General features: G+C 35.0%; 1 protein-coding gene across 1 annotated transcript in view; it reads right to left on the bottom strand.

The window, feature by feature from the left end:
* Window positions 1-25,504, bottom strand: part of TMPRSS11D (transmembrane serine protease 11D) — a 56,326-nt gene that overhangs the window by 11,748 nt on the left and 19,074 nt on the right. The window contains exons 2-6 of the mRNA XM_046656706.1: window positions 24,872-24,993; window positions 22,581-22,699; window positions 10,255-10,322; window positions 4,517-4,674; window positions 1,201-1,239 (exon numbers count right to left, since the gene is read on the bottom strand). Of these exons, the coding sequence (XP_046512662.1) occupies window positions 1,201-1,239; window positions 4,517-4,674; window positions 10,255-10,322; window positions 22,581-22,699; window positions 24,872-24,993 (506 nt within the window). The remainder of the gene's footprint in view (window positions 1-1,200; window positions 1,240-4,516; window positions 4,675-10,254; window positions 10,323-22,580; window positions 22,700-24,871; window positions 24,994-25,504) is intronic.

The following is a 25,504-nucleotide window of genomic DNA, read 5'->3' as shown; positions in this document are numbered from 1 at the left end:
TCCATAGTGGTAATGCAGGTCATTATGGAGGTTTATGTTCACCTCTATAACTAACTCTATGTTACCAATTGTGTCCTTGAAAAGGAGTTACTTTAGGTCCACAGAATGTTCTTGAAGGTAGCTGAGGGTTTCTAAGTATCTAGATGAGGTTTATTTAAACATCTCAAGAGAGCCTATGAGTACTCCAATTGCTAGCTGAAACGGGAGGGGAGGGCAGAGAGTGGGCTGATCACTTAATTCCTCTCAACTCCCATTCCCATGATTTATTTACTCTTGTTTAGTTGATTACTAAGAAACTAGAGGTAAATCATCACCAACAATTTCTATTGTTGGACTGGCTCTAAAGCAGTGACACTCCTTCAATAGGACAACCATCCCAAAGCGGTTTTTCTAACAGACTTCCTAGGTGAGGAGCACCAGACTTCCATTAAGAATATACATGAAACAGTTTCCTTTGCTTCATCCTCAACCAAGTTCTCTAGTAAATTACTTAAGTGCATTTTCATTGAAAAGAAGCATGAACTAGATATAGAATGAAGTAGAAAAACACCCACAGAAGTAGCGTTACCTTGTGACAGCACTTAAGTATTTGAGATAGGCCAGCCACTGATGTACATCAAACTGATTTCTAACTACATTTTATCAGCCAGAGAAGTAAACTGCTGTTTTCTAGGGATTATGTTTCTGCTATCCTTGCCTGAGAGTATACAGAATGACATTGGAAAGCAGTGAATTCTCCTTCAGGTTATAGACATAGAACTGACAACACTTTTTATATTTTTCTTATTACACTTTATGATTAATCAAAATCCAAAACAAAACAAGCTATTCTAGTGGTTAGGAGAAGCCATATAAATGATGCCACCAAACATAATTTGCAAGTCTACAGAAATGCCATCATGGAACCAGGGCAGGAAAAACTTCCCAAAGCTGCCACAAATTTTTCATGAGTTCAAACTTGATACAGAGTGGCATGCCATTGCTACTTCTTCCTTCTTCTAAAAGGATGGGCTAGCTTGGCCATCAGTCCATGGGCCAATGGAATCAGCAGAGTCTTATCTCCACAGCAACCCCCATGAGTGAACTACGAATAAAAATACCACCTCAATAGGCACTGCCTTGGCAAAGAGCACGAATGACTTGAACATTTACTCTTTATATTTTGGTTAACTATATTTATAAAGTAATTTTAAAACTTACCTTGAGTGAGAATATTTACTGTATCCTGGTCAGTAATTTCTGGTGTTAAAGAAAAGTGAGAGTAAGATCAATACAATAAGGACTATGTATCATTTCACCTTAATTTCTTAAAGTGTAGTCCTCAGATAACCATGATTAAAATCACTTAGAGAGATGCTAAAAAACAAATTCCTAGGCTTAGCCCAGACTTGCTGAAAGAGTTTCTGAGTCTTAGGGCCCAGAAATCTTTGTTTACAATTTTCCCCCAATTTATTGTTATGTAAACTAAAGTCCATGCTTGAATTTCTCATCTGGCACAAAAAAATACTTAAAAGATATTTAAAAGATATCCCTGTTCTCAAGTCACTCAGTTTAGTTGGGAAAACAGTAGCATGAGCAAGTCATTGAGATACGATGTGATAAATGCTACAAAAGAAGTTAATTTTTCATTTAATCTAATATATATATATGTGTGTAGATAGGTATATCTGTATTACTCTACTGATACTATTCTCAGTAGTGCAGGTATAACAGTAAGCAAAATACAGGGAGTTTGCCCTCACACAATTTACGGGTAGAAATTAATCAGGAAGCATTCAAATAAATTTAAGTGTATAGAGGAGAAGAGAAGGGAGAGAGTAACTACTGCTCTCTGAGAGATTCCAGAAGTTATCTTGGTGAGAATAACATTTGAACTGTAGTTTGAAGACCTAAAAGGAATTTCTCAGGCAGATGAGAGGTGAAAAGGCATTCCAGGTAGAAGGTATAGTGGGCACAAAAGTGTGGGGGTGTATAATATTTGTGGAGCAATAAAGTTGGTAGAGCTAGTGCAAGTGTTGCATGAAGGGAAATGGTGGGAGAGAAAGTAGAATGGTGGGAAGGAAAAGAGAATCTGTTGGTCAGATAGCGGAGGTCTGTCTATTCCAGTTTACGTTCTGCTTGCCAGACAGTTTTCTCTGCATGTCCTACAGCCAGCTCAAACTCAGTCTGACCAAATTTTATCTAAAATTTGCTATTTATGTTATATTTCCTTTAGTAAATGGCACCACTTCCATCAATAGCTAGAAATCTGAAATGATCTCTAAATCCTCCTTTCTCATTTTTTCCACATCTTATTGGATTCAAGGTTTTGTACTTTCTAGCCTCTAACTATCCTTTGAATTAGGCCTATTCTCCCCATCCCTTTGGCTACTACTTTAGTTCATGCTTTCACATTTGCCACCTATACTATTCAATAACCTTCATACTGGGTTCCCTGCTTCCACTTTTGTGCTTCTCAGTGCGTCCACCTCTACTTTACCAGATTGATTTTTCTAAAAATGTATGTCACATGATATCCTTTCCTGCTTGAAATCTTTTAATGAGAAATCAGCTTCTTATTTCCTATAAGATAAATCTAAACTGCTGAGACAGGTTTTCATTCTCTCTAAAATCAATTTATGCAAAATTATTTGTTGCCGGAAGTTTCACAGGATTTGGGTATCACATCTGCTTTGTAAGTGTCAGAAGAGCCATAACATCCTTTTGGAGGCAGAAAATAAAAAGAGCTGATCACACCTTTTTGTTCTTTCAACAGGAGAGACTTGAATTCAAATCCTGATTCCCCTACATACTGACTGCATGACCCTGGACAATTATCTATCTTTTCTGAGGGGGACAATAAAAATATCTATAAGATGTATTTGTTGTGAGTATTAAACAAATACATGAGCATCAGCCAGTCAGAAAGGACACAGCCAGCCATGGAACTGCAGCAGTCTTGGAGGCCCCTGTTGTGCTAACCATTAACTCTTTAGTTGCAGAGGACAGGGTAGGGATGGGCGGATTTGCAGGGGCTGGGGAAACAACTCTGTTGGCTGGTGCAGAGTTGTTTACCAACAGATAGGAAGGCATTTCAATATTTTAACAAATAGTACAGCTGTAACCGGTATCTACTGATTGAATACCAGTCCACTGTGGGAGCTACCAAAATCCTTTAATCTTGAGCTTATTACGAGGGAATCACAGTTTATTAAACTGGCAGTACAGGACAAAATTAGAGGTGTGTCCTTAAATTCTATGTACGTGTTAAGTAATTCCTTTCTTTTAGTCATGCAACAAATATTAATGGAGTATCTATTATGTGCTAAATACTGGGTGGTAGAAGGACAGTAGGATGAACAAGGCAGACTTGTTCTTGCCTTTAGAAAGCTTAAGGATGAAGATAAACAATACAAAAATCACGCAAATAATTTTGTAGTTTCAGTTGTGATAAATGTTATGAAGGAGTCTGTGACACAGGTAAAGGATTGAGAAATGAAATTACAAAAGGCTTACACTAGAAAGGAGTGATTCAGATGAGACCTGATGGATGTGAGGGTGTGATCTAGGGAGTGTTATAAGAAACTGGAACAACGTATGCAAAGACCCTGAGGCAGGAAAGAGAGAAGCTTGGCAAATAGAGAAAATGAAAGTGTGGCCAGATTATGGTGAATGAGGAAAAGAGTGCTATAATAAATGGCTGGCAGGCTAAGTATGAACCAGATCATGCAGTGCTTTAGATGAGATGGCCATATTATTTATTGTCCAAACCAGGACACTTAGGGAGCGATATTAATAATGGTTCTTGCACAGTTGGCATGAACTGAGACTGTCCTGGGCTAACCGGAAAATATGATATCCCACTTGCAGGTGATATTTTGGTGGGGAGCTATGGGAGACTTTTAAGCAAGATTGTATTTGTATTTCCTTGATCAATATGTGGACAGCGAATTGGAAGGGGCCAAGAAATTATATAAGAAGTAGTAAGGAGGCTAATGCAGTAGTTCAGGTAATAAATGATGTTAGCTTGGACCAGAGTGACAGGATAAGGAGGGAAAACATGGAAACTGATTCAAGACAGGCAGAAGGAGAGAGGATAGTCAGAGAGGAGACAGGGAAAATCCTAAGTCTTCTAATTTACTTGTTTATTCTACAAGTATTTACCGGATACCTTCTGATTGTATGATCTGTTCTGGGTGAGGTGAATCATAAATTAAATTGTTCTCTGACCTTGAGCAGCTGTTTACCATTCTGATAGCATACCTACAATTGAACAAGTCACAACAACATCCTTCCAAAGAAGTGTTGAAAGGGGAAATTAATGAAGAATTTTTAGAGAATAAAATTTCCTATATGAATGCTAAATGATTCTATAAACTTCGGAATGTTTCATATTAGAGAGCTATATATTATATCTATCTAGCTTTATAATATATTGTTTTCATAAAGTCAGTCTCATTAAATTAAAATGTGAATTATAACTGGTTAAGTTGAGGGATGTATTGAAATAAAATGGTATATAAAAAATGGTACTTGCGTGTTATCTCAGTTGAAGGGTTTATTTCCAAGTTTCCAGAGTTATTCAGTACTTGGTGTAAAACAGCCTCAATTCTTCTTTTCATTAATGCTCCACTGTTTGGTCTAGTGAATTTAAATTTCATGACAGTATCTGCTATCACACCACTACCACTTTGCCTGAAAACCATAAAGATATTTTTAAAAATGGGTAATTATGATAATTTTCTGCTGTTCTATTTATATACTCTTCTTGATTAAAGATTAAAAAATTTTTACTCGAGGAATTTAACTTTAGAACATATTCACATAACACTGTTTGCATATGTAATGACATATCACAATGCTGTCTCGCAAATATTTGATTTCAGTGCATAGTACACTGTACCCACCATTCAATATAGCTGGCTTGGAAGCCAGAATGCCAGAGTTTGAATACCAACTCTACCCTCTACTGTTTGACTTTGGGTAAGTTATTTGTTTCTTAACCTTTCTGTATCTAAGTCTACTCACATTAAAATGGGTTGTTATGAAGATTACATGAATTAATATATGCAAAACTTTTGGGAGGAGTACATAGCATACAGTAAGTGTACTGTAAGTATTAGCTATTATTAGACTTCACAAATCTTCAGAAAAAAACAAACTACAATGAGATATCACCTTATACTTAACTATAATTAACAAGACAAAAAATAACAAATGTTGGAGAGGATATGGAGAAAAGGGAACCCTTATACACTGCTGGTGGAAATGCAAACTGATGCAGCCACTACGTAAAACAGTATGGAGATTTCTCAAAAAATTAAAAATAGAAATATCATGCAATACAGCTATCCCACTACTGGGTATTTACCCAAAGAACATGAAATCAACAATACAAAGAGATTTATGCACCCCTATATTCATTGCAGCATTATTCACAATAGCCAAGACTTGGAAGCAACCTAAGTGCCCAAGAACCGATGAATGGATAAAGAAGATGTGATATATAGATATACAATGAAATATTATTCAGCCATAAAAAGGACAAAATCATCCTGTTTGCAACAACATGGATGGACTTTGAGGGTATTATGTTAAACAAAATAAACCAGACAGAGAAAGACAAAGACCATATGATTTCACTCATATGTGGAAGATAAACAAACACATGGATAAGTAGAACAGATTAGAAGTTACCAGAGGGGAAAAGGAGAAGGAGTGGGGAGAGCAAAAGGGGTAAAGATGTATGTATGTGTATATGTATGGTGATGGATAAAAACTAGACTATTCGTGTTGAGCAAGATGCAGTGTATACAGAAATTGATAAATAATGTACACCTGAAACTACACAATATTATAAACCAATATGACCTCAATAAAAAAAAGTCAATGGATGGGTTACACATAATATTAGACAAAACTGAAGACAGAGATGAAGAAATCACATGGAAGGTAAAAAAACAGATAAAAAGATGAAAAGAATCAAATAGAGGCTAAGAGACAGGAAAGGGCTCAATGTTTACCTAATACAATACTAAAGAAGATCACACAAAAATAAAAGAGTTGCAATATTCGAAAAGATAATGAGAATTATCTAGAATTGATGAAGATCACAATGAGTCTGAAACATACTAAATAAAAGAAAACCCACACACAAATAGTATGTCATCACAAAACTCTGAACTCCAAAGACAAATGGAAGATTTTTCAAACAACAGAGAAAATATTAGCTACCAAAGAACATTTTGACTGAAGGGCAATTTCTTAATAGCAACAATGAAAGGCAGTATATAATCGTACCTTCAAAGTTCTGAGAAAAAATAGCTATCTACTTAGAATTTTATATCCACACTAAAGTGTTAGTCAAGAATGAGGCTAAAATAAGGACAGTTTTCAGATCAAAGCAAAACAAAAAAATGTATAGTTTATTGCTTATGTACTCTTGTGAAAGAATTTATAAAGGAAGTACTTCAGTAAGAAGGAAATTGAACCCAGAAGGGGGGTGTAAGGTACAGGTACGGGAAGAAATAGGAGCAAAGAAAATGGAAAACTGATAATCTAAAAAGACATTGACAGTTACGATGGCTAATTTGGAGTCATTACAAATAAAGTGGAACTTAAAACATCATTAATAATAGCATGAATAAGAGTTTCAAGTTCCCTGTATTATCTGAAAGCAAGGGTAGTGGATTAAGCCAACTCTCTTTGTTTAAATTTTAAGGATAATTACTAAAATAAGATAAATGGGATGTAGAACTTCAAACTAGTCAAAGAAGAAAAGAAAATGAGGAAAACTCAATCATACCAAAAAATGGGATAAGACAGTAGGAAAAAGAAGCATAGAAAAAGCAGGATAAAGAACACAAAATTATATAGAACACAAAATAAATCCAAATGTAACAGTCATCACAATAAATGTAAATTCCAGTTGAAGGTAAAGAAGATCAGGATGCATTAGAAAATGTAATCTAGCTGTCATCTTACTTCAGGAGAAATATCTAACCTATAAGTATAGATAAATATTGAAAATAAAAGGGTGGATAAAGATATATTGGAAAATAAGAACCATAAGAAAGTCAATGTAGCCATAATAGTATCAGACATAAGTGATTTTAAGATTAAAAAACATTAGAGATAAAAAAGATTAATACCTTGATAAAAGATAATTCATTTGGAAGATATAACAATTCTAAACATATAGGCACTTGATAATATGTCCTTAAAATATATTGAACAAGGAGAAATAAACAAAGCCATAGTGGTAGATTTTATGTGAATGACATAATTATTAAGATTAATAGGAAGGAACAGAATTCATCATCCAGAAACTGACTCACAGATATATGTAAACAACATATCATAGAAGTGGAATTACAAATCTGAAAGAAAGTGACTCATATGGAAAAAATAAATTAGATCTCTACTTTATACTGGACACAAACAAAGCACTTGAATATGAACAGCAAACATTTAAAACTACCAGAAAATATGGGAGAATGTCTTTATATACAGGAGGAGGAAGGATTTCTTAAATGACATTTTGCAACTGATTTTCCACAACAGAAGATGCCATAAACACAGTGTAAAGATGTGCTATAGGCAGGGAGAATATGTTTGCAACTCAGAAAGTGACAAATGATTGGTACCTACTATTCATACAGGACTCCTATGGATCAATAAGAACAACACAAATAATAGAAAAAAATGGAAAAGATATGAATTTGTAATTCAAAGAAGAGGGATCCTTAGTGAATGATAAACATAAACAGATGCTCAAACAGGACGAAGTGTTTTACACCTACTAATTTATTTGATCTTCATAGCAACTCTATCAGAGAGTCATGCCCCTTCCTCTTGGGAACTGTGAGTTAGAAACTGTCTTTTCAAGGGTAATCATCTCCTAATTTGTTGGCCTTACTATACCTCAAATTTTTCATTAACACACTAGATTTTAAAACACAAAGGAAAGGGGAAAAAGTGGGATGTGTGTTTGCATGTGTGTATGTGTGTATTTCAGACAGAGGGAATAGCTTAAATGAAGGTCTTGAGATTAGGGAGAATGAAGAACTCAAAGTAGTCTAACAGGACTGGTGAGTAAAGAGCAGGATGGAGACTAGTGAAAGATAAGCCCAGAGATGGAGATGGTAGGAGGATGTCAGATAAAGGAGTGTTTAGTAAACTTTGTTTTAAAATTTTCGCTACTCTCCAGACCTTCCTGTATCTGACTTCCTCCCACCGTCTCTGTCTCTGGGCTTATCTTACACTACACTCCACCCTGTTCTTTACCCACCAGTGTAAATGTCGCAGTGTAAATGTATATACACATATACATGTATATCTATATATATACATATCCACTACATATGTATCACGATTACATATATAATATAATATATATACAGAGAATATATATTTATTTATTTGTAATATTTGACGTATAATAAGGGTAAGGAGTGGCCATTAGAAGGATTTTAACTAAGGGAATAATATATTTAGATTGTTGTTTCAAAAAATCTTTCTGGCTGCTATGTAGAATGTGAAGTGCAGCAAGACTGGAGGAAAGGAGTCTCCAGGAGAGAGAAGGTTGACGGCAGTGTGTTTGAAGAAAAGTTATGAATCTTAGAGATATTTAGGAAATAGAATTGTGAAGATTAGATTATTGGATCCGTGGGTTGAAGGAGAGACAGGAAATAAAGATGATTCTCATATTTCTTTCTTGAGAAATTGGGTTGAAGGTGATGGCATTGATAGAGGTAGGCAACATTAGAAGAGTAACATATTTGGTGGGGGAGAGGATGGGTTCAGGTCTGGACATATTAAAGTTGAGTTGTCTGCAAGATATCCACATAGTTGTGTATATTCATGTCTAGAGATAAGAGGAGACGACTGGCCCAGAGATACAACTCTGAGAATAATCAGCACATAGGTGGCAAGGAAGCCGCTGAAAGGAGAGAATAAGAACTGAGAAGATGAAAGGCTTATAGCACAGCCTGACATTCAACAACATTTGAGAAATGTACAGAGAAGGAATAAAAACTAGCAAAGAAATTGAGGAGTAACTGGAAAGGTAAGAGAAAATCAGGGTGTTTATGGTCATAGAAACCACAGGATGGCACTATTTCAAGGACAATTCAAAGTCCAACAGGTCCAAATACTGTTGAGAGGTCCAAACAGAGGACTGACATGAATTCTTTGGAGTCTGTGATGTGGCTGTCATTGTTGAACTTGGCAAGAACAATTAGCATTTTTCGGTGGGGTCAGAAGTGAGAATGCAGGGGATCGAGTGGTAAGTGGGAAGTGAACAAAAGGAGAGAAAATGTACATGGCTCATTCAGTCCTACAAATTTTGCGAGCTATTGGCTAATACAGAGAGTTCACAAGAAAGTACTAAGGTAAATGTGTACTGAACTGACTGAAATACATTTTGCAAAATACTCTCCCTGTGGATTCTTCCTACTCCTCTAACTGCTCAACAAAACTTACCTGACCAGAGCTCTGTGCTCTTGGGTAATTACTAGGTGACTACAGAGAATAAGAAAAATTAATTTTCTTGTGGTGTTAGTATTCAAGAAAGAATTAATATAATTCTTCTCCCTTCCACATAACTTTTGCATATTACTTGAAGGATTGAGCAATGTCGGCATTTGCGATGTTTGTAGTAGGGTGAGTGAGGGTGACTGTTTTAGTTGAGAGGGCCTGTCTTATCACATCACACTGATAGACACATATTCAACTAAGGCAGGAATGGCAAATAGCTGGCACGCGTGCCACTATTCCCTCTGTTGTTAATTCATGACTGACATGCTTGGATTTAGCCATAGCATTCTTTACATTATAGTATTCCAGGCAAACAAAAACTAGAAGCTACTTTTGATGTTGATTATAGTGCTCTGATCTTGGATTAATACATCAGCACCACAGCATTGCATGACTTCAGGAGGCACTGTTTACATAGACTGGAATATGAATGGTATCCACTGTTTTTGTATAATAGGATAGCCCTGTTACTGCAGTTCACCAGCCTCTCTTCTCCCCTTTCCTCTTTTCCCCGCCAAGAATTGAAGTAATATGGTTATTTACATTAGTAGGTAAATCACATGTGGCATGTTTCATTTGTATTTTTGCTTTAGCATTTTTTAAGCTGTTCATTATACTATCTTCATAATATTGCAACAAATTTTGTGAACATCTCGTTCATCATCCATGCTGTGAACAAAAGTCAAATATGCCAAATTGTATCTATGCTTATATATTTTTTGATACAGTTCCACTCACCTGATTTTGACAACATGAGCTTTGATGAACTGATTTCTTAAATTTGACTCTTTTAATGTTTTAGTAATCTGTAGAAAGAAAGGAAAAAGACCTCTCTGTAATTGTAGTTCTTCCTCTCCTTCCTCCCAACTCTACAACGTGGGACTTATGGTAATGAGGAATAGAGACTTGAGTTTTCAGTTCAGTTCAGTTTAGTTCAACTCCATCTCAGTACATATGGGATTGATTTAGGTTCATTATGTAATCTTTTGCTGCAGTGTCTATTTCTTCATCTATTAAACAGAGACAATAATGAACAGGATCTCTCTTCGCTAGAAGTCATTCCAAACGCGTCAGATATTTTATTCAGTGAGAACTCATGTTATGTGATTTGGTGACTGTTTCCAAGGTGGTTGGGGCAGGAGCCAAGCCAACACCGGGGGAATCCACTGGTATAACTTACATTGTGTGATCCCTCACAACTGTTTTAAAGTGAGTAAAACCAGATTAAAATGAGTAGCAGTGGAGAGTATGATGAGAAGGAGAAGCAAAGGACAGTCTTTTCCTTGTTATTTCTGATTAACGCATGAGTATCAGAGGTTATTTTTTAACATCAGTAGGTAATTTCTTTAGCTATCTTAACCTTAGCTATCTCCCTGAATCATTGCTCAGTCTCGGCAAGGATGGTCCTCTTGAGGTATAAGGATCAGCTTCACAGTGAACTAAGATTGGTTCTGTAATTGTAACGGCTCTTCCAAGATGCAGGGTCTGAGGTATTGACGTTTCATAAAGGAAAGTGGATTCCATTGGCTTGTACTGTGAGGTTGCAACAAAGTCGAGGTAGACATGAAAAGATAAAGATGGGGAAATTAATAAGTAGTATGCTGAATATTACATTGTCAGGATTTGAAACCAATTCTTCTTGAAACTGTGAAGTTTGTGGAATCTGTATTATATCACACGGTGTCTTTTAAGATATCCATTCCTATAGGCTGATATCAGACCAACCAGTTGTTTGAAAAAATGGTCATTTTATTTCTTTCCAAAAAGGCCTTGAAGGTTTTTAAGAATAATAAGACTATTGCTTTCATGGAAATAATTAATGTTCCTATTTTAAAAATTCAATAAATACTCTTAAGTATTAAGAAGAAAGCAAAAAATGACACCAAATTCTATGATCTAGAATTAACTGTTGCTGTCATTTGGTGAGCTATATTTCAGTTAACTATGTAGGAGGATGGGTTTTAATATGTTTATTCATATAGTGTATTACAGGAGGTATTTTAGTAAAATTGTTTAACTTTAATTTTACTTGACTTTAACAGAAGTAAAAGAAAATGACCTAAAGCTGAAGGAATGGCTAAAATTTGGATAAATATTTCTTGTAGTTGTATGTTAATTCATGATTTGGCATTGCACCAGCATAGCCTACACTGGAACAAAGTGTTAAAAGTCCGTTTTAATTATGACATTTTTGTTATGTGGAAAACTGTGAAGATCAAGGTAATAAGCAACATAAAGAAAGTGAGTTGATTAATTGATTGATATCCATAAACAGGGATAAAAGAGGAGGCCTGTTGTTAAGTTTCCATATTTCACAGAGTGGGTAAAAATGCCACTGATTCTTTCATTAGCACTTGTCAAATGCTTGGTAGAAAATTAGCAGATGCTGGAAGAGGGTGCTAATGGGATAGTGGAAAGGGCAGTAGATGGAGAACACAGAGATAGCTAGCTTGCTATGAGAACCTGAATGAACCTTGTAACCTTTCTTCCTCTCACCTTCTCCATCTGTAAAAGGAGAGCAGTCAAAAGTGTATTAAAAAAATTTATCTGTACACAACTAACTGCTATAACTCCCAGAAACTACGCATCTACTTTTAGTGAGCTTTACAGTCAACTTTTTGGCCCTTTCCCTTCCTTCAAAATTATTACTGTGTTCAAAGGGTCAAAGGAGTTTACTTTCACGCTCATTTGATTTTGTAACCTGTGATATTGAGCTTTTTGTGACAGTGGACAAAAATCAAGTAAACAATGAAAAAAGAGAGAACTATTTTATATTTCCTTACTGATTTAAGGTGACAATAGTATCTTTGTATTCTAGAGTAGTCTAGAATCGTCATACCTCAGTAATATTCATAATTTATGAGAATTGAAGTGAGATATAGATGATTTCAGTAAATTCTAACAAAGCGAATATCATTAAATTTGTTAATAGAATAGGTCACATAAAGGGTAAAACATTACATATAGATTGTCTATAATTGTCATGAATATTTTATCTTTAGAGAGAAAAGATCTCATTAGCTACCCATGAAGATAAATCACCTCCTTATTTTCAGTGCCTTCTTACCTGATAGATACAGTTTTGTTCATATTATTCATGAGATGAATAATAGGAATAAATTTTTTTGTGATTTCAATCACCCGCCAATTACAACTTTCTTTTCTGTTTAATTAGAGGATTGGGAAAGCTTAGCTTTCAAGAAAAACATAAAATATATGGTAAATATGATCTATCTATTACTACAATGGTCTCCAAATATTTTTCATTATACACTCCTATTGGTAAAACGCTTTATGCATGAGTAGCCAAAGCATGTATATTTATTTATAAATTATATACATGTAATAATACTGTACTAACAATGTACATCATAAAATATTTGAAAATATTAGAAATTAAAAAAGACTGAGTTACAGAATAAACATATTTTATTCCATTTATTTTTTCAATAATAAAATTTTCACTGTTAATATGATTGGATAGAGTTTATAATTTTTGAAACGCTTTGTGGTAAAATGACTCAAAGCTATGATTCTAAGTTTAGTTTAAACATTTGGTTTGAAGTGCTGAAGGAGTTTCCACACAATTATGTGGTCCAAATGCATGAAGGGCATCATTGGGAGAACCAAATAAAGTTCTTAAAACTTAAAAAAGTGTTTCATTTTAAACTTTTTTAAAAGAAGGGTGTTCAAAATCAACCAACCATGATAGTTTATCTTTTCCCCCAAATTTTTGTATGTGCATGTCTAAACACTTTTACAGATAACATACAGTAAAAAAAAAAAAAAAACTCAGTCACCTAACGATGAACACATTGCTAAACATATATTTTCAGTCTTCTCTCCATGGGATGTTTTATTTAAAAAGTGGTTAATTTCTCACATTTATACCTTGAAGGGACAGGCTGTGTGTGTGTGTAATAAATCTCTCTTAAGAAGCATATGGCTTTCCTTAAGGTATTGCTTCACCTGGTAATATGGCTCTAGCTGGGAGCAGAAGAGGGTCAGCTCTGTAATCATTTTATTGTTCATTTGCTTATTCGTTACTGTGCTTATGTATTAGCGTTATCTTCAAATTGCAGTTTTTAATTTTTTGTGTGTTTTGCAGACTTCTTCTCAGTCCCCTGATTAATTTGGGGGAGATTTAGTTTACTTTTAGAGCTAGAGAATATAATCTTTCATCCAATGAAAACTGCACATCGTTGAGGTCGACTGAAAGCAGGGAAATGTGTGCTGAAGCCCAGTCAGCTTTACTGTGTTATTGTCCTCCTCCTTTTCCCTCAAGATATCATTACACACATTGTGTGGGACCAGCTAACATAAATCCAAATGAAGGTGGCAATATCAATTCTTTTGCAAATAGTAACAAAGCTAAGTTTCTTTCTTCCTTTTTTAAAAAAAATTTTTAAGGGAAAAAATACATGCAGAGTGATGTTTGAGTATTTTCTTCCATCACTCCAATAAATTTTTGTGAATCCCTCCCTGGGATGCACAACCCAGCTTTGGAGAGCACCGTGAGCTTCACCATGACTGCAATGATGTGTTTATTTTGTGTCCCTAGGACTTGGCACAGGAACCAAGAGAATGCATTATTTATTCACTCATTCAACAAATATTTGAATGCCCGGTATGTGCTAAATTCCCCTTTAGGCATTAGGCAGCAATCAATGATTATTAAATGGAAGTGCCTGAAATGAATTTTACCCAAAAGCCCTGATGGTATAAATGATGTGATAAGATTAATTTCAGATTGATACTGCTTTCTTTTTCTTCCTCTATCCTAGCTTGTTTATAGGGCTGTCATTAGGTTTATTTTGGAAAAAATGGCAACTGTCATATGCAGTTTCCGTTGCAATACCACCCCTAACCAAAGGGGCATTTGAATGATTCAGCTCATCCCAGATAGGAATCCTGATTGAAATGTCTTGTTTTATTTGGAGAGACCCATTCAATCAGAATGCATTCATAGTTTTGATACATGTATTTTGCAAACAGGTGCTTTCATTATTTCCAAATGGTACTGTTCATTTTTTCACTCAATCAATGGGAGTTTTTGAGTACCTCTTGTACTCCACGGCCCTTCCATCAAGCACTGGGATACAATAGTGAGAGAAAATAAACAATCCTTGCCATCATTGAGCTTATATCTACTGGGAGGAGACAGGCACTAACCAAATTATCATACACATTTAAGTAAAATTATAACTCTGATAAGTGCAACCATATAGTGGAGGAATTTGATCCAGCCAATGAGTTAGAGAAGTTTCTCAGAGGAAATGCTTATGGAGCTGAGATCTTCAGGGAGAATCAGAGTTAGCTGGTTGAAGAGGAAGGAAAAAGCCTCACAAGTAGAGGGAATGGCACAGGCAAAGTCCTGTGGTACAGGTGAACAGTTTGTGTTTAAGGAATGAAAGGAGGCCAGTGCAACTGTAGCATAGAGAGCAAGGATGCTAGGGTGGTAGGAAAGCTAGACCATGCAGGTCTTGTTAGTGTGTGAAGCATTTGGTCTTTATCATAAATAATGGGACGTCACTGAAGTGCTTTAAACAAAAGGGATAATGTAATCAGAGATTGCAATTTGAGAACAATCTCTCTTGCTGCATACGGATAATCAATTTTAGGGACAAAATCAGGCAAATTAGTTATGATGCTATTTTAGTACCCCAGAGTAGAGGTGGTGGCTTGGCTGGACATGGTGGTAGCAGACATGCAGAGAAATGAATGGATTTGAAGGAAATACAGGGGATAAAACCTACAGGGATTGGTAATGGATTGGATTCTTGTATGATAGAGAGCAGTATGTCTAGCATGAATTCTAGGTTTCTAGTTTAGGAAACTGAATATATGATATTGATATTAATGGGGATAGGATTATTGGAAAAAAGTGAAGATAGTCTGGGGAGACTATGAGTTTGATTTTGGGACATAATGTATTTGAGATGTTTCTAAAACATCCATAGAGAGATATCAAGCTGGTACGTGGGTGAAAATGTCTGAAGTACAGAAAAAAAGTCTGGCCTGGGGATAGAGTGACTCATTAGTATATAAGTGTTGGTTGAAATAATGGTCATGGGTAAGATCATCTAGAGATAGAAAATAGTGTTAGAAGAGAGGAGTGTGTAGATTAAAGCCTTGGGGCAATTTCAACATTTAGTGGTGGCGTAGGGGAAGGTGAGCCTGGAAAGGACACAGAGAAGGAGTGGCCAGAGGGGCAGGATAAGAAAAACAGGTGAACGGGTGGCATGGATATCTTGCATTAAAATCACAAAATCATAGATTTTTTTGAGTTAGAATGTACTATAAAAATCATCTAGTCCAGTGATTTTATTTTATTGATGAATAAACTGAGAACCAGAACAGAGAAGTGAATTGCTTAATGTGGTGGAAAGTTCTGAGACAATTCCATTGCTCCTTAAGTGCAGCAATGTTGTCTATGGTTCAAGGATAATAATAGTACTCGTGTTATCATTGGGAAATGGTATGATTCGTGCATGTGGAGTCAGGAGACTTAGTTTGAATTCTGGCTCTACCACTTTCTAGTTGAATGGCCTTTGACATGTTTTTTTAATCTCACAACCTTTGCTTACCCACCTATAAAAATAATTTTTTAATTCATATGGCTGTTGTGAGTTGAAGGTTAGATAATGTATGTGAAAGTGCTTTGTAAACTATAAAACACTATATTAGAATATTATTCATATAGTGTTTTAAATGTTCAAAGGGTTTTTACAGAAGGATAAATAAATGAGATTAACCATGAGAATCATAAATAAGAAGAATTTCAAGGCAAATCTTGCTCTGCCAGATGTTTAAGTATATTGTAAACATGTAAACAGTAATACTGTTTGCAACAGTATTATAAATATATAAACATTATAAAAATATAAACAGTACTCTAAATAGCTTAGTATTGGTGCAAGCAAAGATTAAAAAGAGTAGAGTACAGAAAGTGAAAAAGACTAGAGTACAGATAAAAGAAAAGGAGGAATTTAGCCTATGATAAAGGTGGCATGACAAACAAATCTATTGCACTATTTAACATATTGTTTTGGTACCACCACCTAGCTACTTGGGGGAAAAAAGCTGGATCTCTACCTTGTTAAAGAATAAATTACAGATGAATCAAAGATAAAATTCTAAAAACTGGAAATAATAAAATTATGAAAAGAAAATGTGAGTGAACATTTTGAAGAGTATTTGGAGTGGAGAAAGTCATTTTTAACCTAGCACAAAAGTGAGAAATCATAAAAAGGATTAATAATTCTGGCTACATAAAAAGTTAAATCTATTTGGCATTTAAAAACCCCTACATTTTAAATGAAGTTGAAAGTCAAGTCACGTATTAGAGAAATATATGCAACATGAGTTATAGACAAATTTTAATATTCTAATATGGAAAGAGTTTTTCTCAAATTCATGTAAAAAAGACCAATGCTCCAGTAAGAAAATGGGCAAAGTCATGACCAAGCAATTGAAATGAAATTATAAAAATGAAATGAAAATTTCATATCTTAAAAAATGAAATAAAAATGATCTACTAATATATGAAGAGACATTAATCTTACTAGTAATCAAAGAAATGCGAATCAAAATAATAGTGCGATATCACTTCTCTCCTGTCAGAATATCAACAATTAAAAAGGTTTACACCACCTACTGTTAATGCAGTAGGGAAATAAGCATACCTACGCGTACTTATATACTGTTGGTGATGCAACTTCTCTGTAAATCTAAAATACGTCTAAAATAAAATCCTTATTAAATATAAAAAAATTAAAAATCTCTAGAGAAAAATAAAAAATGCATTGGCCCTATACTCTGGTAATTCTACTTCGGGAATATATCCCAAAAATATAATCACTCGTGTGCAAGAATGTGTGAACATAGGTGGTCATCAGAATGTTGAATATAATAGTGGAAAACTGGGAACAATTTAAACTGTCAATAGAGGAGTGCTTAAATAAAATGTTGTACATCTACACTCTATAATACTGCTTTGTTATTTAAAATGATATATTTCTAAATTTATTGATATTTAAATACCTCTGACATATTTGAAAAAAAAGTACATAATAAACCAGCATATATAGTATGATTCCACTGACAGAAACTTTTATGTTTGTGCCTGTAGGATGTATGCAGTTTGCATAGAAAGGTACTTGAAACATCAAAATGTTAATAGTGGATATATCTAAGTGTTGAGATTTAGTGCATATTTCTTTCTTCTTTATATTTCTTGAATTCCCTGAATTTTCTGCCTATTTGTTTATTATCTTTATAGCAAGAGACAATACTAAAACTACTTTCATTTTGATGAGATCTATATGTGCATTATAATTTACTGAACATTTTTGAGAATAGTTTAAGAATTACAAGCTAAATTATAATTTTTTTAATTGGAATTGTGTTCTAAAGACTTTTGAATATCTTCCAAAAGTACTGGTAGTATTTTTCAAAAGAAATTTATTTAGTTCATCCTCTTCACATTGCTGAACCTATGTTTTGTGCCGTTTCTCTCCAAATTAGCCTTTTGCAATTTTACATATGCTCTATTAAGGATGAGCTGACCTAACCTGCTTAATCTATCTGGGAAGAACTGAGTGACCTAATTGGGGCTGAAGACAGTTCTGACATCTTGCTGTAATGACAAATACCTGGATTCTAATCCCTATCATGAAGCTGAGATTCTTCTTGATACACACCCTTTTAGTTTGCTCCCTTTATTAAGCTGGGTACACAGCTGAAACATTACAAGCTGTCTTTGTGTGGGTGTGAGGACTTCATTATGAATACAGACATTCCTCAGAGATATTGTGGGTTCATTTCCAGACCAGGGCAATAAAGTCAATATGGCAGTAAAGTGAATCATACAAACTTTTTGGTTTTCCAGTGCATGTAAAAGTTATGTTTACACTATGCTAGAGTCTTTTAAGTGCGTAATAGCATTATGCCTAAAATGACAATGTATAAACCTTAATTAAAATGCTTTATTGCTAAAAAATGCTAACCATCATCTGAATCTTCAGCAATTCCTAATTTTTTTGCTAGTGGAGGGTCTTGCCTCAATATTGATGGCTGCTGACTGATCAGTGCAGTGATTAATGAAGACTGGGGTGGCTATGGCAATTTCTTAAAATAAGACAACAATGAAGTTTGCTGCATCGATTGACTCTTCCTTTCATGAACAATTTCTCTGTAGCATGCATGCTGTTTGATAGCATTTTACCTACAGTAGGACTTCTTTCAAAATTAGAGTCAATCCTCTCAAACCTTAGCCTTGCTTTATCAATTAAGTTTATGTAATATTCTAAATACTTTATTATCATGTCAATAATCTTCACATCATCTTCACCAAGAGTAGATTCCATCTCAAGAAACTGCTTTCTTTGCTCATCCATAACAAGCAACTCCTCATCTGTTAAAGTTTTATCATGAGATTCCAGCAATTAAGTCACATTTTCACGCTCGACCACTTTTAATTCTAGTTCTCATTCTATTTCTACCACATCTGCAGTTACTTCGACCTTGGAACCTCTTAAACTCATCCATGAGGGTTGGAATCAACTTCCAAACTCCTGTTAATGTTGCTATTTTGACCTCTTCCCATGAATCACAAATGTTCTTAATGGCCTCTGATATGGCGAATCCTTTCCAGAAACTTTTCAACTGACTGCCCAGATCCGTGAAAGGAATCACTAGCTATGGCAGCTATAGCCTTATAAAATGTATTTCTTAAATAATAAGACGTGAAAATTGAAATTACTCCTTGATCCATGGGCTGAAGAATGGGTATTATGTTAACAGGCATGAAAACAACATTAATCTCATTGTACATCTTCATCAGAGCTATTGGATGACCAGGCACATTATTAATGACCAGTAATATCTTGAAAGGAATCTTTTTTTCTTAGCAGTAAGTCTCAACAGTGGGCTTAAAATATTCAGTAAACCATGTTATAAACATGTGCTGTCATCTAGGCTTTGTTGTTTCCATTTATAGAGCACAGGCAGAGTAGGTTTAGCATAATCCTTAAGGGACCTGAGAATTTTCAGACTGCTAAATGAACATTGGTTTCAACTTAAAGTCACCGGTAGCTTTAGCTTCTTCGAAGCTTTGAAGCCGGGCATTGACTTCTCCTCTCTAGCTGTGAAAATCCTAGATAGCATCTCCTTCCAATATAAGGCTGTTTTATCTATATTGAAAATCTGTTGTTTGATGTAGCCACTTTCATTAATGATCTTAGCCACATCATCTGGATCACTTGCTGCAGCTTCTACATCAGCACTTGCTCTTGCTACTTCACCTTGTACTTTTATGTTATGGAGACAGCTTCTTTCCTTAAACCTCATGAAGCAACCTCTGCCAACTTCAGATGTTTCTTCTAAGCTTCCTAACCTCTCTCACCCTTCATATAATCGAAGAGAGTTAGGGCCTTCTTCTGGATTAGGCTTTGGCTTAAGGGAATGTTGTGGCTGGTTTGATCTGTTCAGACCACTAAAACTTTCTCCATAACAGCAGTAAGATTGTTTTGCTTTTTTATCATTTGTGTGTTCAGTGGAGTAGCACTTTTAACTTCCTTAAAGAACGTTTCCTTTTCATTCACCACTTGGCTAACTGTTTGGCACAAGAGAGCTAGCTTTCAGCCTGTCTTGGCTTTTGACATGTCTTCCTCACTGAGCTTAATCGTTTCTAGCTTTTTATTTCAGGTGAGAGATGTGCAACTCTTCCTTTCACTTGAACACTTAGAGACCATAATAGGGTTATTAATTGATTAATTGGCCTAATTTCAATATTTTTATGTCTCAAAGAATAGGGAGGCCCAAGGAGAGAGAGTAAGACGAGGAAACAGCTGGTCAGTGGAGAAATCAGAAAACACATAACATTTATCCCTTAAGTTCACCGCCTCAAATGGGCACAGTGTGTGGCACCCCAAAACAATTATAGTAGGAACATCAAAGATCACTGATCACAGATCATCATAACAAATATAATAATAGCGAAAAATTTTAAATATTGCAATAATTACCAAAATGTGACACAGAGATACAAAGAGAGCAAAAACTGTTGGAAAAATGGTGCCAATCGACTTGCACAACACAAGGTTGCCACAAACCTTCCGTTTATAAAAAAAATGCACTATCTATGAAGCACAATAAAGTGAAGCTCAAAAAAATGAAGTATGGGGTCTATATCTCTAGTAGCTTCTTCAAGAAATTTAAAAGTATCCATTGGTTTGAAGTCCAAACAATGCTGTCTCATCATACAAATGATATAACTAAATATTCCTGTTGCTTTTTTCAGAACATTTTGGGAGGAGAAAGTAGTAAGTTGGGGAGAAGAGTTTCTTTGGTGAGCAAGATGTGGAAGCTTTATCTGCAATTCCACATTTTCTGGGATATTTCCTAATTCAAGGTCTTAACTTCTTGGCTCTTTTCTAGACCACTGTAATAAGCTTCCAGCTAGTCTGTGTGCAGGCTCTTCTCTTTATAATCTAAGTTTTACATTTCTGAACATGAATCTGTTGAAGACTGTTCATATCATGTTGTCTCCAGCTCAAGACTTTTTGCCTACAAAATAAAGTCCAAACCTGTTAGCTAAGCACCTTCTCCCCTAAATGCCTTGGCTTATGTTTTGGCGGTAGTGTGCCGTACTCATTCTTACAGCCAACCTGAAAAGTCATCTTTTATAAGAAGCCGTCTCTGGTCTCCATGATTGGATATAATTTATCCTCTCACCACAAACTCTTGTCTGCATTGCTCTTCTGTCACATCCTCCCTATATGTCTTGTATTGTGAGTATCTGTAGGCTTGTTTAATCTTCCACGTTAGACTAAGCTCCACAAACGCAGGATCCACTATCTATTCCATTGTTGTATGTCTACAGCATTTGGCAGGATTGATGCTTAATAACTGTTTATTGCAGGGGCAGGAGGCTCCCACTTCTGACATAATAAGCTGCTGTTCCCCACTGTTAACTCTACCTCTGCCTCCTGGCCTAGCTTCTCTTCCAAAATAATTCTGATTCAGCTGTTTATTCTGATCTCATTAAACACTTAAATGATATACTTAACTTCCCTTGCTCTAATTCCGTGCTCACCAAGCAGTTGTCTAACAACTTGGCTTCCAGTAATCTTTTCTTCTGAGGAAAAATGTTAGATAAGCAAATGATTCCATCCCCCAGCCGTGATAACTCTTATAGATTACCATAGTGGTTCCTGAAGTGTAGTCCCTGGACCATTAGCGTCAGCATCACCTGGGAACTTGTTAGCAATGCACATTCTTGGGCCAACGCCAGACCTACTAAATCGGAAATTCTGACATGGGGGCCCAGAAATCTGTGTTTTAACAAGCCTGCCAGGTGATTCTGTTACATGCTAAAATTTTAGAACCATTGGATTAATTTATATTCTTTGGACTCTTAAAAAAGGTAAGGGTAAGTGAGTAACCCTGAGACTGGTCAGTTCTGACTCTGTGCGGCTGAAGGGCAGACTCTGTTTTGTGGTGGTGAAAGAATGCTAAGGGTACACTTTTGGTAGGTTTTCTGGTAGGTACCCTGGCCTCTTCAAGGGGAAATACAAGCTTGCTTTGTATATTTTCTATGTGTATCATTGAACACACTTTGGTGTGATGTCCAGACTATGCATTATTGATATACAAACATACCTTTTAACATCTTCTAAGTGTGTGTTTGGTTGAATGCAGAAGGAGGAAAGAAGACAAAATGAAAAGGATTTAAAAAGGCATTCTCAAGGTGAGCAGTAATAAATGCTTAAATTGCACAAACAATAACTTTCAGTCTTTGAAATAATAGTCATACAAAATTTACTCATGATCCATCTAATACTTTTCACTGGTGACTTGAAATGTGAATAAGAACCAGTATACCTGCAAATTAACTTGGAAAAAACACAAAGAATCAAATCTTTCACCATTTGAGAGAGGGAAATATGTAGAGCATCTAGCAATTACAAATATATCACAAATATTAGCTTTATTATCATATTCATTATGATGGAATCAAATATATGATCCATAAAATAAATATGGATAAAATATTAACTTACCATAGATTCAATTCTTCCACTCAAAGTCCTATATTCTTGTGTAGCTGGTGAATTTAACTGATCACTATATTGAACATTTAGGATTTGAAAGCTGCTGCGGTAAAAGTGAGATTTTTGATCTGTAAAACAAACAAAAGGCAGAATCAGTCTCATGTTACTAAGTACTTTAATCTTTATTTAGGATTATGAGATGCTATATTACACAATTTTTAATAATTTGCTTGCCTTGAAAGAAAGAAAACTCTAAACTTAATATAAATGTAAGTATAATAAAATTATTTTTCTTTCAGTTTTTAAGAAGATTGGCAAAGCTGTAACTGTTAAAGATGTATAAAAATCAGAGCTGCATTATTATTTGAGAAATTAAAAATCATTCAAAAGTATCATAATTTTCATTCTTACTATATTTTAGGGAGATTTGTGTTTTCAGATTTATTCGTTCAAGAAATATTAATGATTGTTTGTAATTTGCTATTATCCATTTATCATCAAGGAATAACCACATGTAATTCTGAATAGTTTAAAAAATTATTTCAAATAATATTCTTTATAGTGGAATTAGTGATTTGTCATTAGTCTTTCTGGACTAAGCTAGAAAATAAGTCTTCTGACAAGATATCTAATTTGGTTGTCCAAAGTGAATTATTTCCATCAAAAAGGGTCTTCCAGTGGACATACTCAGCTTTGTGAAGGAAATAAAAATCTTTAAAACGTACTTGCACTCATCTTAGAAACTTTATGAACGTGAATGTAACCTAACGTAATTTGTCTCAGGAAAAAAATCTCTGCTTCCTTTAGATCATTCATATACAGAATTTATGGCAGAGAAATAGCTCAAACAGAAGAAAGAGTTGGAGATCTTGGGAGAAAGATAGTGTAGTTCTTTGTGGTGGAGAACAGGTCTTTCTAGGGCCATAAGTGGTCACTGGGATATAGTTCAAAGACTACTTACCTAGGTTCCTCCCTTTGTGTTTAAGTGTGACAATATAGTCATGCCCACTTAGTGATGTTTGGGTCAGTGACAGATTTCATATCCAGTGGTGGATCCATAACATTAGTACCATGTAGCTTAGGTGTGTAGTAGGCTATACCATCTAGGTTTGTGTAAGTATGATGTTTGCACAATGATGGAATCCCCTAAGAATGTACTTCTCAGAACATATTCTCATCAGTAAGCAATGCATGACTATACAGTATCATTAAGAGTAAAAACTCATAAATTTAATGGGGAACTTGATGCTTCTTTTTCCTATTTCTGTAATTCACCTTAGACATAGTCGACTCCAGGTGATTTGAGAGCAAAATTTAGCCACGATATTTGTAATTTGATCGGCAGAAAAGATTACTCCTAATTACTGTTTTTCCTAATGTTCGTAATTTTATTGCACCATTGGGAGTTTTTCAACCTTTGCGTAGTTAAGTATCTTTGCCTGTTTACAATATGACGTACAATAAATTATGTTCTCTCTCTCTCCACAGTCACACACAATTTAAAATTTATAGCTGAAATAAAAATAACCTCAAAATGTATTTTTAAGTGAAAAAAGCAGGTTATACCATATATCATTTAGTGAAATTTGACACATCTTATCTACATTAAAACATCTGAAAGAATACTGACTGAGATGTTAAAGAAAGTTTTTAATGAATGAGCAGGGTATATATATTCTTTATATTATTTGTATCTTGTCATTCTTCCCTATTTTTTTGTGACTTAGTAAAAAAAATTAAAAGAAATGAGAGAAACAAATAATAAAAGAACAGGATCTTTGTTAAAGTTTGTTTTTACCCCTTTCTGCTTCTTCACTGCAAATTCATCTCCTATTGTAACTGTTCTGCTCCTAAGACTGTTTTCAGGAGACAGATCGTGAGTTAACAAACACTTAGGTACATTCAACTTTTAAATGTTTAAACTTAAGGTTCTTTGTAATATTTCACTTTTAAAATTTTATCAGGTTATTAAATGAAGAAGGAACTCATGGTATTAATGAAAAAGCAAAATGAGCAAATCCTAACATCAGAAAAGTATCAAGAGTTTTTTCTTTGGCTAGATATATGCCTAGGTAATAATATTTATCATACTAAAATGGCCAAAAAGACAAGAGAAAAATATTGATTGAGGGAAAATATAGACATGAGCATATAGTTAGGAATATAATGAATAAGATACATGATTATGTTATATTTAAAAATAAAAGTGGCAATAAAAGAGAAAATGCCAAACTTTTAATCTTAAAGTATATTTAGTTATTTAGTCTGAAAGGTGGTACTTTTAATCTTCTGTTACTTACCAAAAGCTAGAAAGTAGACAAGTAGAGCTATGGTCACTGCCAAGATCACCACCCCAGCGACGACAAGAAGACACACTACATATGGATTCAGGAATCTTGAGGTTGATGGTGCCCGTGCTGGCCTTAAGACAAGAGAAAAGGATCAAAGCCATGCATTTCACTCAGAAAAACCATCATTTCAGTGCCCGTGATGATTGTCTGCCTTTCTAAGTCTCTTAGCTTGCATATGGCTCTCTATAGTGGAAACTGAATAATTCTTGATAGGAATTTAGATCTGGAAAGGAACTTGAACTGAACACTCTTTTTGATGGTTTTTCTTTCAAATTCTTTTCAACACAAAAGTGTTGACATTGGGGTTGGCCCCATGGCCGAGTGGTTAAGTTGGTGTGTTCCTCTTCGGCAGCCCAGGGTTTCACCCACTTTGATCCTGGGCGGGGACATGGCACCACTCATCAGGCCCTGCTCAGGTGGTGTCCCATGTGCCACAACTAGAAGGACCCGTGACTAAAATATACAGCTATGTACTGGGGGGATTTGGGGAGAAAAAGCAGAAAAAAAAAAAAGAAGATTGGCAACAGTTGTTAGCTCAGGTGCCAATCTTTAAAAGAAAAAATTGAAAAAAGTGTTGACATT

Source organism: Equus quagga, chromosome 3 (assembly GCF_021613505.1).
Source record: "Equus quagga isolate Etosha38 chromosome 3, UCLA_HA_Equagga_1.0, whole genome shotgun sequence".
Taxonomy (NCBI): Eukaryota; Metazoa; Chordata; class Mammalia; order Perissodactyla; family Equidae; genus Equus; species Equus quagga.
This window is presented reverse-complemented; position numbering and strand designations above follow the sequence as displayed.